Source organism: Haematobia irritans, chromosome 3, assembly GCF_050003625.1.
Source record: "Haematobia irritans isolate KBUSLIRL chromosome 3, ASM5000362v1, whole genome shotgun sequence".
NCBI lineage: Eukaryota > Metazoa > Arthropoda > Insecta > Diptera > Muscidae > Haematobia > Haematobia irritans.
In genome coordinates, this window is record NC_134399.1 from 67,564,451 (window position 1) to 67,580,717 (window position 16,267).

General features: G+C 34.1%; 1 protein-coding gene across 3 annotated transcripts in view; it reads left to right on the forward strand.

Moving 5' to 3' along the window:
• Positions 1-8,873: 8,873 nt before the first annotated feature.
• Positions 8,874-16,267, forward strand: part of mthl1 (adhesion G-protein coupled receptor methuselah-like 1) — an 80,700-nt gene continuing 73,306 nt past the window's right edge. The window contains exons 1-3 of one of the 3 annotated variants that reach the window (XM_075299295.1): positions 8,874-9,101; positions 9,210-9,315; positions 10,314-12,697. In XM_075299295.1, the coding sequence (XP_075155410.1) occupies positions 10,417-12,687 (2,271 nt within the window). In that variant the 5' untranslated portion in view covers positions 8,874-9,101; positions 9,210-9,315; positions 10,314-10,416 and the 3' untranslated portion in view covers positions 12,688-12,697. The remainder of the gene's footprint in view (positions 9,102-9,209; positions 9,316-10,313; positions 12,698-16,267) is intronic. The other 2 variants (XM_075299296.1, XM_075299297.1) reach the window with 2 other exon arrangements.

Sequence of the window (16,267 nt, forward strand, 5' to 3'; positions counted from 1 at the left end):
TGGATCTCTGCCACTAATTATCATTAATCGTTTAATACATTTTCTCCTTCGAACTGGCCATAAAGCAAACAAATAAATGTGAAAATATTATTTTTGTTTTGCCGAAAGCCAAACAGCGATTTCAGTGAAGATGGCAAACTGATCGTTGATCTTCTGATTATCAACATTTCATGAAGGATAGACAAGGGAAGGGGTTGATGGATTTCGTTGGGGAAATAATTCATTCATTGATGATCAGTAGATCAATAACCTTAAAATTCCTCCATTTGTCTCGCTTTACATTCGATCGTCCAAGATAAACAAAATCTGATGCATTAAATTGCCGTGTAATAAATCGCGTTGTAGGTATCAATACAGATTTGTTTGTCGATATTTATTGATTAAATTATTGCACGGATTTGTCCTTGTCGAAAAGAGATCAGTAATTTCCGGTTCATAATTCAACAAAACCACTCATCATTCGAATATTATGGTCTTTTTCAAACGTCAAGGTATTTATCTACTAAATTATTGACACTAAGTGATTGTTTCATTGCTGAAATAGAATCGTATCACTAGAGGTTAGAATAAGACTCTTGATGGGCGCCCATTTCCTAGAAATGTAACAGGCTATTAAAAGATATTGTTACAAACGGAAGGTGTGATACGTCATAGTGCTACCATTACGAATACAAAAGTCAAGGAGTCTATAAACAATTTTTCACCGTTTGAGTCGCCGGAACCTGATGATATACCTAGATGAAGATGGAATATTAATGGCACCACTACAAAATGAAAACATTAGGCTTGTTTTCTTTAGTACTGGAAATCCAATGCTTGACGGACTAAAAGAAAACAGAGTGGTTGTTTATCCTGGACATATCAGAAAATGTGCAACACTGGCATCAGCTGTTTATAAACAATTACAGAAAACAAGTGAAATCTTACATTTTAAGGTGAGTACTATGTTCGGTTTTTTCACCAAAACACTAAATTAAAAGTACAAAAATATTTATGAAGACTATTATATTTTTTTCAAGTCTTATCAAATAATGGATGGAAAAGATCCAATGAATTGATTGATAATCATTTTATATTTCTAAATTAATTAATTAAGAAAAGTAACCGTGAAAAAAAGCTGGTTTTCAGCTTGAAAACTGAACATAGTACTCAGCTTTAATGTATGAAGTGCTAAAATAGTAATAAATATTTTCTGCTGTGATTATTTATGACACTTTACCACTTCGGATTTCATGGTATTCGACAAATTAATCACAATAAATTTTGTTTGTGAATCGAGGAAACGTCACTTTATCAAAATTCAATCTGGCAATCAGGCATAAAAAGCGTCGCCAAAAAATGTAGTGAAAATGGTTTCGGAAGTGGTGCAAAATTGGCACAGAAGCGATGAATTTAACATGGGCTTGTCATAGGACGGATGTCCACCATTTCAACATCCGTTGCACTGAATTTGCATCACTTCTTAAGGTGTTATTCGAATTCAATATTTTGGATGTGAATTAAAAAAATAATATTTTGCCAAATAAATAATTTTCCAACAATAACATTCCAACTTTTGTCTGAAACGTTTGACCTAAAATATATTCAAAACTTCGCAGTTTTTCTAGATTGGATTTAGAATTTGTTTCGACAAAATTTTAATAAATTGTACCATTTTATTAGTTCTTACTCTGTTTTTAACCCAATTGAAACAAAAAAATAAAATAACATATTAAAAATCTGAAAGAAGCGAGTTATAAAAAAATTGATTTTATAAGAACTTCCAGTGTAGTTAAAATAAAGAACATCTTTGGGAGGACATTTTTGAACGTGCTTTTAAAGTTATGCCGGTGGAACAACTTCCAAAAATTTTTTGCCGGATTATACAATTGTAGCATTAGATTTCCTATTTCAGGCAAATCGGATAAATACTACTGTTTCTAGAAGCCCAAGAAGTCAAATCGTGATGTCGGTCTGTATGGAGGCTATACCAAAACATGAACCGATACTCACCATATTTGGCACACATATTTGTTGTCTAACTATACTTCTAGATTTCCCATTTCCGGCAAATTGGATTAAAACTACGGTTTGTAGTGCGTCTTCAAACATGGACCGATACACACCATATTCGGCACACCTATTTGTGGTGCTAAAATACCAAAAGTTTTCTAATTTCAGCCAAATCGAATAAAAACTATGGGTTCTAGAAGGCCGAAACCCAAATCTATATGGGGCTATACCAAAACATGGAGCGATACACACCATATTCCGCACACTATTTGTGGAAAATCGGATAAAAACTACGGTTCTACACCCCAAATCGGGTAGTCAGTTTATGTGGGGCTATATCATGACCTGGACCGATATAGCCCATGTTCAAACTTGACCTGTCTGCAAACAAACAACGAATCTGTGCCAGATTTCAGAACGATATGAGCATTATTGAAGGCTCTAGGGGGATTACAACAGATAGGCGGACATGGTTATATCGTCTTAGAATTTCTCCCTGATCAAGAATATGTATACATACCGTTAGCTTAATGTGTAAAGATGCTAAGTCAAATTTTTGAAATTTTACAGGAGAGACAAAAAACATAATAAATTGTGAAATAAACCTATTTTTCGATAAACTGTAAATGCAGTTACCATAAATGCGTTCAATACAAACAGCAAAATCGCACACAAAAATTTGTATTAAATTTTTTTAGCAAAGCCTACTCAACCTAAAATTTTACTTAGCACGTGTACAGGTGCTGACTTAGCACTTTTACACATCATCACCAAACAGAGATATAAACATATATTTAATATATATTTTTTTTTTGGTAAACTATGTATTTTTGATTTATCTGTCGATCTGCATATTAATCCATTTTTTTTTGTTGTAAAAGTTGACTTAGCACCTTTACACGTTAAGCTAACGATACTTTATATAGTGGGAAATTGATACTCCCATCTGTTACAAATGGAATGATAAATTTATTTATTATACCCCATCACCATCCCAGCAAAAAAATTTGGAAGTTCTTCAAAAGGCACAACAACGATAGGGCTAAATCGACTCAGAATTTAATTCTAAGACGATCGGTATACTAAACGATCCTTCTTGACGTTACATACAAATGCACAAACTTATTATACCCTGTACCACAGTAGTGGTGAGGGGTATAAAAATTAAACATTTGTTACACAAAATTTACAATCACTTAAATGTTTACTTATCCCGAGGACAATCTATTGGTTAGTAAAAAATGTGTGTATGCTTATTGAAAAAAAGAATAACAAGACATTGAGGAATCAGGCCTAAGAAGATAAATATTCAGACTGAAAATTTCAAATTTAATACACCTTATTATTTTTAATGAAAAAATGATTAACTCTTTTTGCCACCATGGTTAATTAAACTATCTACCTGGTTTGACGATTTGTACCTGCCTAACTCATATCTCAGTCCAGTGCATCTACTGAGAATCATTAAAAGAGAACCCGTTAATAAAAAGACGAAGGACCTGACACGTCTACTTTGTGGAGTTTCGTTTTTTCATAAAGCCATCAAATATATTATTTACTTTAGTTTAGTAATATTTTATATTTTCGTTAATTTAACATTAATTGTCATTGTAAGTGATTAAATTACAATCAGTAATAAAATTAGAAGTGTACACATGACACGCTATTGTCATAACACGCGTGAATCATATGAATCGTGATCAACGGCATTTGTATTTTTTTGCATTTTATTATCTTACATTATTATTGGAAATCTGAATAAAAGTTGTTGCCCAAATTTATGAATGTTTGTAATTTTATTCCAAAATTGAAAAGTCCTTTGATTTTTCTTCGTATAGCTACACCCACATAAACAACATTTACACAAAATGTGTTGTAATTAGCATTATTGTGAGGTGTAAATAATTGTATAACAAATGTGACAACCTCAATCAATTCCAATTGTAGTTGTCATAGGATTACGTATGCTAGCCGATGAAGAATTCGTTGAAAAGCTAATCTATAGCGCTCAATTATTGAGTTTAACATTGCATTTAGGGTGTTCAAAACCGCACCAGTTAATCGGTTAACCTATTCCAGTTACCCCCATTTTCATGAAGCTCCGTTAGTGCTCCGTTAACTAACGAACTTTTAAACCATATTATAGACGTAGCTGTCTTCTTGCCTATATATTCCATATGCCAGTTAGGAACATAACTGCCGAAAATTTTTCAGTTAAAGTTAACCGGAGAGAAGATATTTGCAATTTACTTTCTGTTAACTGGGAGTTAAAGCCTAACGGAGCTACATGAAATTGGCCGTTAATCGGTTAACCTATTCCGTTACAAAAACCGAAACCTGATAGTGAAGAAATTGAATACCTACCCAAAACAATCAGATGTTCAGAGCGGAAACCAAACATGGTACCAATCTAGGCAAATAAAAACTGATAAAAACTTACAAAATTTTAAGAAATTTTGCAAATTTAGTGAATCTTTATTTCTCATTTGCGCATATTTTTTCCCATATTAGTTTATATAACTAACGTACACAAAAATATATTAGAGTCAAGGAAATGTTCTCATATTAGAGAAATTTTAACTAAAACATAATAATTTCCTTGAAAAAAAATTAGAGTTAAATTGTCCTTATTGTCTTGGAGGGTTCACATTTTTGAATGGTATTGCATAAAATTTGCGATCATTTTTATACCCTCCACCATAGGATGGCGGTATATTAACTTTGTCATTCCGTTTGTAACACATCGAAATATTGCTCTAAGACCCCATAAAGTATATATATTCTGGGTCGTGGTGAAATTCTGAGTCGATCTGAGCATGTCCGTCCGTCTGTTGAAATCACGCTAACTTCCGAACGAAAGAAGCTATCGACTTGAAACTTGGCACAAGTAGTTGTTATTGATGTAGGTCGGATGGTATTGCAAATGGGCCATATCGGTCCACTTTTACGTATAGCTCCCATATAAACGGACCCCCAAATTTGGCTTGCGGGGACTCTAAGAGAAGCAAATTTAATCCGATCCAGCTGAAATTTTGTACATGATTTCAGCATATGATCTCTAATAACCATGCAAAAATTGGTCCACATCGGTCCATAATTATATATAGCCCCCATATAAACTGATCCCCCGATTTGGCTCGCAGAGCCTCTAAGAGAACCAAATTTCATCCGATCCAGCTGAAATGTTGTACATGGTTTCAGCATATGATCTCTAATAACCATGCAAAAATTGGTCCACATCGGTCCATAATTATATATAGCCCCCATATAAACTGATCCCCCGATTTGGCTCGCAGAGCCTCTAAGAGAACCAAATTTCATCCGATCCGGCTGAAATTTGGTACATGGTGTAAGTATATGGTCTCTAACAACTATGCAAAAATTGGTCCACATCGGTCAATAATTCAATGATTAAAATCGCTATGTTCATCGTAATTAAAGGAATAGGAAAAACAGTTAGGTAATATGGGGAACATTTAAAAATTTGAAGCAGAACAAAAAGTGAAGCAGATTTTTGGAAGAAGGAGTGACGAAGTAAATTTTGTGAAAATGAAGCAAAATACTTCGATTGAAGTAGTAGCGGCAGCACTGATCACTGGTTATTCAAAAAACTTGTATATTACTAAACACCCCAACAACCCTATGAAGGTAAATGTTACATATAAAATTCGACAAACATCATTGTTTAAGCACTTTCCGGGATGCTCTATCCGATTTCTTCCATTTCTGATAACGTGATTTTGAGTGAAGTTATAGAAGTTGTTCGAATTGCAAACATTTGATAGTAAGAAAATATAAGTGTATTTTTTTTTAACTTTCAAAGCACCTTTAGAAGTAAAGGAGGTGTAAACGTAGTACATCCGTCTTATGAGAAGGCCATATAAAATTCATTGAAGTTGATCCAAATATGCACTACACAAATTAGATCACAAAGCAGTTTTTGGATTTTTTTTTGTTGGGAACTGGTAACTACTCAGAAAAGACCGATTTTTTTCAGTAATCATCAATGGCTGAAACTTGTAAATCTAATTACTCATGTATTGTGTAATTTAATACCGTAAGTCCGATTCACATATAACATCGTCTTAGTAAAATTTCACAAAAGCTATACAGACTATAGATTTTATAGTCTAGTTACAAAACTAGCCCTTACTATATCAAACAGCTTTTGTTATATTAGCGCTATATTTCCAATGAATAAAATGTCATGACGATCACGCATTAAATCATGAAACAAAACAAAAACGAGCAAAGTGAAATTGTATCTCATCACTTATGAAAGTGTTGAACCATATTTTCCACATGCATAAATATCTCATTCATCATTTTATTAAATAATATCACATTATGCAGTTCTAAGAAAAAATGTGATAACGGCACATTTCTTTTAAATTAACGTAGAGGTTTTCATTTTTATTTCTAATGAAGCGCGCCAAGTGCTCTCATCAAAAACTTGCTGCTCATCTGTCATCAATGTATCTACGAGGAGAGTTGCCACACTAATTTTATGAAATAAAATTTGAATTAAACAATATCTTCATATAGAGTTGAAAATTGTTAATTTTACTTGATTTGTACAATACTTTTTTCTTATTTTTAGTTCTTTTCAGTAAAGTAAGCAAAACATAATTAAAGTAATGATTATTTTGCTCTCCTGTGACAAAATTTAACGAAAATCTGTTAATTTTCATGAAATAAAAAAAAATTAATCGGCTATAGAAATGTTCGACTTTTTTCTGAGGGTGAACAAGGCTCCAAAGTAGAAGTGTGTGCGTGAGTGAAATTTCACTCACACTCACGCACATTCTCGAAGTCAAATATTTATTCACGCACGCTCACGCACGATAAGTGTCGTAGCCACTCACAGTCACGCACATTCACGAAATGAAAAGCAGTAATCACGCACGCTCACGCTCACGATAAGTGTCGTAGCCACTCACAGTCACGCACATTCACGAAATGAAAAGCAGTACTCACGCACGCTCACGCATGAAGTACTTTTACAGACTCACGCACGATTCACGACAATTCACGTGACTCACGACAAATTCACGAGACTCACGACATTTTCCCATCGGGAATGAGCAAGGGTAACAAAATTCATAAATAAAATATAGTTCGACAGCTAAATCAATTTCAGTTAACATACGAGTAAGAATTAAATCTTGATTTTTTTCGTGAGCGTGATTTTGCAGAAATTTTATTCACGAACATTCACGAATCGATTTTATTACTCACGCACGCTCACGCACGACATATTTTTTTAGTCCCATTCACGCACATTCACGAGAGTTGCTTCAGATTTTATTTACGACTCACGTGATTCACGCGTGTCACGATAATTTCATGTCGCGCGCACACCTCAACTCCAAAGCACAGTAGGGCTAGGTTTAATTTCTTCCATATATTAAAACGAAGAACTAGGTCGTAGTAAGTTATCAAGAAATTACTAACATTGATTTAATACAAATTTAAAAATTAGTTATTATGGGGGCTGCAGCTAATTGTAATCCGATAATATATTTTTCTTATGTTAATACTGGCATTAATGCAAACATTTATCGTATCGATATTTCTTATTTTATGCGCTGAACATAAAATTGGGTTTCCCGACTAATAGTTCAATGCGCTATAAATAATATAGAGTGGGTTATATGAAATAAATAATACCGAAGATAAAGCTTTTAAAACAATATTGTTAAATAAAAGATACAAAAACAATGCTATTATGTCCTTAATATCTATATTCACTTCAATACTTCATTCAATTTCATGTAATAAATGGCTGGTAACCCTAAAACATTATGCATTTTATTTGGTGGTTTTGCAACACATGAAGTTTTCTCCCTTTTTATCCCTCTCTCTCTCTAACAATGCAAAACAACTCACCACGCTAGCTAGTGGTGAAGAGAGAGCATTTCGCATAATTCTCTTTCAGACAGTGTTGCCATGTTGGGGGTTTTCCCCCCAAATTTAGGGGTTTTTTACACGTTTAGGGGGATTTTTAGGGGTAACATTTATTTGGGGGTATTTTTGGGGGTAAACAAATTATTTTAGACCCTATAAAGTGGAGCAATTCTCAACAAAATTTAGAACAATTCTGGCATGAATTTTGAAAAAAAAAATGAGGGAAGTCAACCCATGTTCTTAAATACAAGCAAGTATGTTAAGCAATGACATTCTGTTTTAAACGCATCTGTTGAAGGGGCATTTTTAATATTTGATACAATTAAAAACAAATTAAGAAATGGTATTGTAACATTAAATTATTTGTCTCATAATTTCACGCCTACAATTTTGGCGAATAATGTATATATTTACTGAACTTTAATTTTTGTTATTTTTATTTCTATTATTTATACTTTATAAGCCGTTGTTTGAATTAATTTGATTTGAAAGATTTATACATTGAATTATATTGTTTTGTCTGCTCTTTATGTTGATATACATTTTGTATTATTATACCCATAGAAAAATTACTTTCCTCAGGAACGAAATTTTAGACAAATAAACCCGAATTTGTGAAAAGTGTTATAATGATGTTATCTACTGATGTTTATTTACTTCAAAAGAAATTTTGTTCTTCAGAAAAAAAATCTTTCAGTATATATATTTGTGTTAAATTTAATTTGTAAAGTGTATCACTGCAGGATCTTTTAACGAAATTTTGGGACATCTTTTTCACTTATTAACATTCTTATATTTTTTGGGGTTTTTGAAAAGAGTCTAGACCAATTTAGGGGTTTTTTTCTTACGATTTGGGGGGAAGAATCAAAACTCACCTGGCAACACTGCTTTCAGAGCAACTCATCGTAAACAAACGAATACAACAACAAGAACAGCAGCAGCACAACGAGATATACAACATTTTCTTTTCTTGACTGTCTGGCTAATACAATGGCCTGCAGAGTATCTCAGAAGTAATTTACAATTCGAACGGTTCGAAACGTATGTCAGATATACGCGGACGGTCATCATTGACATCGCTAAAGAAGAAACAATCGGAAATTGAAAAAGAAGCAATAACAACAAAAATCTATCGCAACAAACAATAATAAACAAAACGGTGAATAAGAAAAAACAAACGGGTTCTCAAACAATGCCCTAGAGTAAGAGGATATGTGTGAAGAATTTCATCGTTTTGCTATGGTGTTCAAATTAAAATCATATTTGCTTTTTAAATGAAAAATAGTGAAAAAATTATATTTGTTTTTAAGATTACTTATGACGACACTCTTTTCAACCATATCCAAAAGGAAAATATTACAACATTACCAAAAAGAAATAAAATTAAATGCATTTTTCTTCTACCTTATATGTGAAGTGAGTGATTATTATTACATTTTTATTTGTTCTCATTGCTTATTTGTGGCTAGTACGAGTGCATATATGCATGCATAGGGGGCCTATCTATGAGTGTTGAAATGAAATGGAAGTGAAGTAAGGCAAGAAAACATGCTACTAGCAGCTAGCCCCATATGCAAGTAAACCATCCATCTGAAGAATGTGAAGTACTTACATGTGCTACACATATACAAACGTACATCAGATAGATAGTAGTAGTGTAATATGAGAATAAACATTGCATTGCACCCGTCATAACATATTCGTCTTATATTGTTGTTGGTGTTGTTGTTGTAGCGCACATAGTTGTTTTTCAACTCCAAGAGAGTAAACAATTCAAAGTCGGCTTGAGTGAGGTTTGTGTTGACCAATGCAGCAATATGCACGAGTGTGAGCTATGTAAAAAAAAAAACACCAAAGAAATAAAAGAAAATCGTAATAGTGAAATTGTGTACTGTAAGCAATTGCAAAACAATGGAATTTATCAAGTGAAGCCAACCAACAAAACACCTAGCAAAGAAATGAAGAAGGAAAAGAAATAGCAAACAAAAAAGCAAGATTCATGTAAACGAAAATACCTTAGCAAGTAACAAAAGGTTTCAAAAGAAGAAAAAAGTAAACAACCAACCACAAACCTCAATAACAACAATAGCAGTGAAATTTAATAACAAAAACACAACAAAGTTTAAGTTCGTCAAATGTTTCTCTAGACAACAACAACAACAACACAATATGCAAACAATGCATTTTTAATTACACAGTGATATAGAAATGAATGCCTTAAAGAAAAAGCCACAGTATGAGCATTGAAAAAAGCAAATAAAATGAAATACAAATAAGTTCCCATTATTTCATAAGCAACCCCTCTATTATCAATTGTCACCATAGTTACATGTGAGAGTGTTTGAAAATAGTTTACGTTGGGACGAATATTTTTGTTTTTAATTTGAATTGTATTTTTATGAATGAATTTCTAGCGTATACATAAAGTAACATATCTAAAAGATTGAACAAAGTGTTTTAACAAACAAGACAACTGCCAAAGCAACCAACTGCCCCTAACGATCATACACGAAGAATATGAAAATGTGGAAATTTTTAAGAGATAACAACAATAGAAAATATAAGGGTGGGGGAAGCACAACAATAATGGGAGGCCGGTCTGGTGGATTATATCAACGATTATGGCTTCTCTGCCATGCATTAAGTATCATCATCACAGTGATTTTGATATTACCCGAATGCCAGGCTTTACTTATAATGGAAACCCCACCACCACCACCATTACCCACTACAAATGACAATCTGGCAGCTGCCAATGAGCATAACAACTACAACAACTCTACATTTTTGACAGACTCTACAACAAATATAGCATCAAATAACAGAACTAATAATTTATCACCCAACTCACCCCACCACCCCAGTAACAGCACTAATGTCACCGGCAATTCACAACAGCAATCGGCCAGAATAATGTCAACAAACTCGTCATCATCATCGATACCCCAACGTATGCCACCACCCCGTGTTGTATTGAATAAGTGTTGCCACTTTGGTGAATATTTGGACAACACAAAAACCTGTGTAGCTGGAGCCAGTGATAAATGGATTCCTTTGATTTACCTTATAAATCGTAAAGATCATTTTCGTCCCCAAGGTTCCAGTCCGAAATTCATAACTTTCCAAGATAACATATTTCCCATAAGTCAGGCTCGGGATATCAACGAGGCCCAAGATGAAAGCTCGGTAGATTGTACCGTTGAGGATTTGGCTTTATTTACCGGTAACAATAAATTCGTTATATTCTCCAATGGATCTCTATACCTTTCGGAACGTAGTGTCCTAATGCCACCTTCACGTTATTGTGTGGACCTGCAAGCCGCTTTGGTATGTCTACCCAAACCGAAAAATCCCGAACCTTTACTTAAGCTAAAGAAATGCTGTGGACCCCATGGTATCTATGACAATCAAAAGAAAATGTGTCACTTTAATGCTACCAGAAATAATCAAATGGATTTAATGCTTCCTGAAAATGTAACCTATCAAACTGTTTATGGTTTCCCTGAATGTCATGAGGAATCTGTGAAATATGCCATTGCAGGGGATTGGTCAGCCGGTAATCTTCTTTCCGATACAACGGGACATTTACATTTGCCAAATCATAGGGTTAATCTCAGCTCATCGGATTACTGTTTGGAAAAACTACGATCGGAAAATGATTCCTCATCTGGCATAGAGATGGTGAAAGTATTTGCTTGTTTACACCATTTTGGGGAGGAGAAAAATTACACCAGCACTAATGACAGAAGACAAATAGCAGCTTTAAGTTTTGGCCTTGTCATATCGGTTATATTCCTGGGAGCTACTTTAGTGGCCAGCTATCTAATGCCTTCCATACATCATGTCCTACATTGGAAATGTCAAATTTACTATGTCTTCTGTCTATTCATTGGTGATTTCCTCTTGGCCTTTAGTCAACTCTTCAAGCCTTTGATCTTGGAAGTGGCCTTTTGTCAGATTGTAGCCAGTACTATGCACTTTTTCTTTTTATCGGCCTTTTTCTGGCTCAACACCATGTGCTTCAATATCTGGTGGACTTTCCGCGATTTTAGACCCAGTTCCCTGGAAAGAAATCAAGAGCTAATACGCCTCAGACTCTATTCGGCCTATGCCTGGGGTATTCCTCTCATAATAGCTGCCATAGCCGCCTGTGTAAACTTGGCCCCTGAATCACCTTTACTAAGACCTGGATTTGGAGAACACAGTTGCTGGTTTAATAGAGAACATTTACCCATATTTGCCTATTTCTATGGCCCTGTAGGTATACTATTGAGTATCAACATAATGCTCTTCATATCCACCACCCATCAATTGACCTGTGGTCTCTGGAAACGTGATGATGTCAAATCGACCACGGAAAAAACAGCCTTGGGTAAAGTTTGCCTTAAACTCGTAGTGGTAATGGGTGTCACTTGGATTGTTGATGTCTTGTCATGGATTATCGGTGGCCCTGATAGTGCCTGGTTTGTCACCGATCTTGTCAATGCCCTACAAGGTGTCTTCATATTTCTGGTGGTGGGCTGTCAACCGCAGGTTTGGGCAGCTTGTCGGCGTTTCTGTTGTCCCCGGTCGCGGCAAGAGATTACCAATACCACAAATGGTGTTCAGCATTCTTCATCGTCTCAGGGTCTACCTTCAATGGCAGCTTGTGGTGGTGAAATAACGCAAAATACTTCAGTTCATCATAATACAACGATTGGCAGCAATGTCGGCGGTGGAGCAGTACTTGGTAATCACATAACCGGCCCAACTGCTCCAATGAAAATTCCCATGGAGACTGTATGCTAACGAATGAATGGTAAGTAAGCCTTATTTGTATTTTTGTATTCATTTCAAAATGCATTCAATCTTCACACACACCCGAACACAATGGGGGGATTGTTTCATGGGCACTTCAAATAGCGGCGATGCAGCGTTGAGCAGGGCTGGGGGAGGACTCCCCCCCTTTCCATTACTGGAACTGATGGGGAATAAATTTATGATGTATCGTAAAATTTATATAGTCATATAGGTCATCCAAAAATGGATTACCACAAGGGCTTTACACTTGTCGATTTGTTGCAGCTGGTTGCAATAATAATACTGCACCCATACTAAATATCACTTGGACATTCTCGCTTTGATATTATTTTTATTGAATATTTTATGGCCTTAATTTGTAAATACTACCAATGGATTAGTCTATTATTTGATTTTCCATGATGAAAAAAATCCAAATGGATTTCTGGGAGATTATTACTTTATTTTAGATGGGTGTCAATATTATGTTACATTTTATGAGCGGTTTACCCCTTTCGTGAAGTTTATGATCCCCATTATAATTATCACTCGTAGAGAATATAAAATTTTATCAACTATGTATATGTGTTTTTATGTTCTTATATGTTTCCCATAAAACAAAAAAAATCATTAAATCAGAGTGGGCGATTTTCATCTAGCCTCACAGAAATTCTTAATATGAAATACAACTTTTTTTTTAAATTATTAAATAAAAGAAATTTTAATTTTGAAAAAGAGACAATTAAAAACATAAAGAATACTAAACCACTAAAATTTATCAACTATTAGGGGATCACGATTCCATCACGAACTAATAGGAGAGACAAACCGGAATTACCTACACTGAAAAAAAACTTGTCCAGTTCTAAAGTTTTTTTCTTTACTCTAATGGTTTTGTTATTGATTCCGAGCCAAAGATGTGAAATAAGGATATATAAGAAGCTATTCTCTTTTAAATTCATTTTTTTCGCTTTTTTCTTCATGCGGTATCACATTACTTAAAAAATTTGTTTATCACAATTTAAATTTTCGATTCGACTTCAAGTAGAAATTACGTGATGTTTCAAGTAAAAGGCCTTTTTAAAATAAAGTCTTGAAATACATATTTTGAATACATTTTAGTTGTAAAGTCAAGGTATATTGAAGATTAGTTCGGATTTTTGAGGGAAGTTATCCTCAGTTTGAGAATAAATTTCTTTGATAATAAAATCCCCACTTTCACATCGAATAAAGTAGCAGGAAAAATATTTGTATCACAGATATGCGTCCTCTACGCTAAGCAGAACTCGCACACGTAACAGGTTGGCTGATAAGTCCCCGGTCGGACACTGGTTGATGATTCTGAGCGGTGTTTGCAGCTGTTAACTCGTAATACACCCGAGTTTTCCCTCGATATGTGACAATGGATGAAACATGGCTTCATGACTACACTCCTGAGTCCAATCGACAGTCGGCTGAGTGGACAGCGACCGGTGAACCGTCTCCGAAGCGTGGAAAGACTCAAAGGTCCGCTGGCATAGTAATGGCCTCTGTTTTTTGGGATGCGCATGGAATAATTTTTATCGATTATCTTGAGAAGGGTAAAACCATCAACAGTGACTATTATATGGCGTTATTGGAGCGTTTGAAGATCGAAATCGCGGCAAAATGGCCCCATAAGAAGAAGAAAAAAGTATTGTTCCACCAAGACAACGCACCGTGCCACAAGTCATTGAGAACGATGGCAAAAATTCATAAATTGGGCTTCGAATTGCTTCCCCACCCACCGTATTCTCCAGATCTGGCCCCCAGCGACTTTTTCTTGTTCTCAGACCTCAAAAGGATGCTCGCAGGGAAACAATTTGGCTGCAATGAAAAGGTGATCGCCGAAACTGAGGCTTATTTTGAGGCAAAACCGAAGAAGTACTACCAAAATGGTATCAAAAAATTGGAAGGTCGTTATAATCGTTGTATCGCTCTTGAAGGGAACTATGTTGAATAATAAAAACGAATTTTGACAAAAAAATGTGGTTTTCTTTGCTAGACCTGTTATTTTGAGGACAAGAAATCTTTGTACTCACGACAATAGTTTTTTGTGTACATTTATAATGTTGTAAATGTTATTCTGGTTTTCTTAGAATATTAAGTTTTAACAAATGTTGGTGTAAATAAATTCCTTTAGTCAAGACTGAACGTCAAGCCATGGGTCTTCTATGTTCTGAAGACTAAAACTCTCATAATGAGATAGTTGAAGTATTTGCCTTTCCTTTACCTTTTGAATGTTCTTGATGAAGAAAAAAATAAACGTCATTGGCGGTCAAGAAACGGTTAGACATACCTCCTTCGCATATGGTATTTACCAGAATGAATTACAAATCTTTTTCAAAAGAAAAAAGAAATAGAATTTTGACAAAATTTTTGTATAGAAATAAAATTTTGACAAAACTTTCTATAGAAATCAAATTTTGACAAATTTTTCTACAGAAATAAAATTTTGACAAAATTTTTGTATAGAAATAAAATTTTGACAAAACTTTCTATAGAAATAAAATTTTGACAAAATTTTCTGCAGAAATAACATTTTGACAAAATTTTCTATAGAAATAAAATTTTGATAAAATTTTCTAAAGAAATAAAATTTTGACAAAATTTTCTATAGAAATAAAATGTTGACAAAATTTTCTATAGAAATAAAATTTTGACAAAATTTTATATAGAAATAAAATGTTGACAAAATTTTCTAAAGAAATAAAATTTTGACAAAATTTTCTATAGAAGTATTTTTTTTTTTGTTCAAATAAGATATTTTTGTTTGGTAGGTTTGTGGTAAAATTTTCTCCAAATTCCGTAGATTATTTTTGGCTCGAGTGGCAAACTTGCAACCACGTTTTTGACACAAAACCGCCAAGATTTTGACACAAAACCAGAAATTAAAATGGCTCAAGTAATAAAATTGGGTGCTACATCAATATGAAGGTGAAGCATCTTCGTCATTTCTATATTTATGGGATATATTGTCCAAATCAGTAATGAACACAGATGAGGGGCAACATTTAGGCCCGAGTCCTCACGAAATGATTTCACAATTGTAGATAACTGTCATAGCCAGGCTGAGTAAAATTATAAAATAGCGCTTGAGCCTCAAAAATAAAATCCTTGGTTTCTAGACCAAATACTGCATTTGCATTTGAAATAAAGAAGAGCAAAGTTTTCTTTTTAAATTTGTTTTTAATAATGTAGATATCAAAAGATTATAATAAAATCCCTACAAAAACTGCGAAATTTATGGAAATTTCCCAACAAAACCAAACCCTAAGTCCCCAATTCAAGAATTTCGTCCACATCCACGAAAAAATATCTTCTATATTGGCAACACTGGTATGGCTGCAAATACTTTGAGCGAATAAAACTCGCTTAAGGGAAATCCTTATTTTTGTGTAAGACTGAGTAATATCAATTCGACCTTTACAAGCTTTCCCAAAAACATATTTCATTGCCTTCAGACGATTGAATGTCTATTTGTCCTATTTGAAAATACTTCTAATTGTGCCTATTATACTTAAAAATTGTTTCTTCCCAGATTGTATCTTAGGATTTTCCAATTCGATCC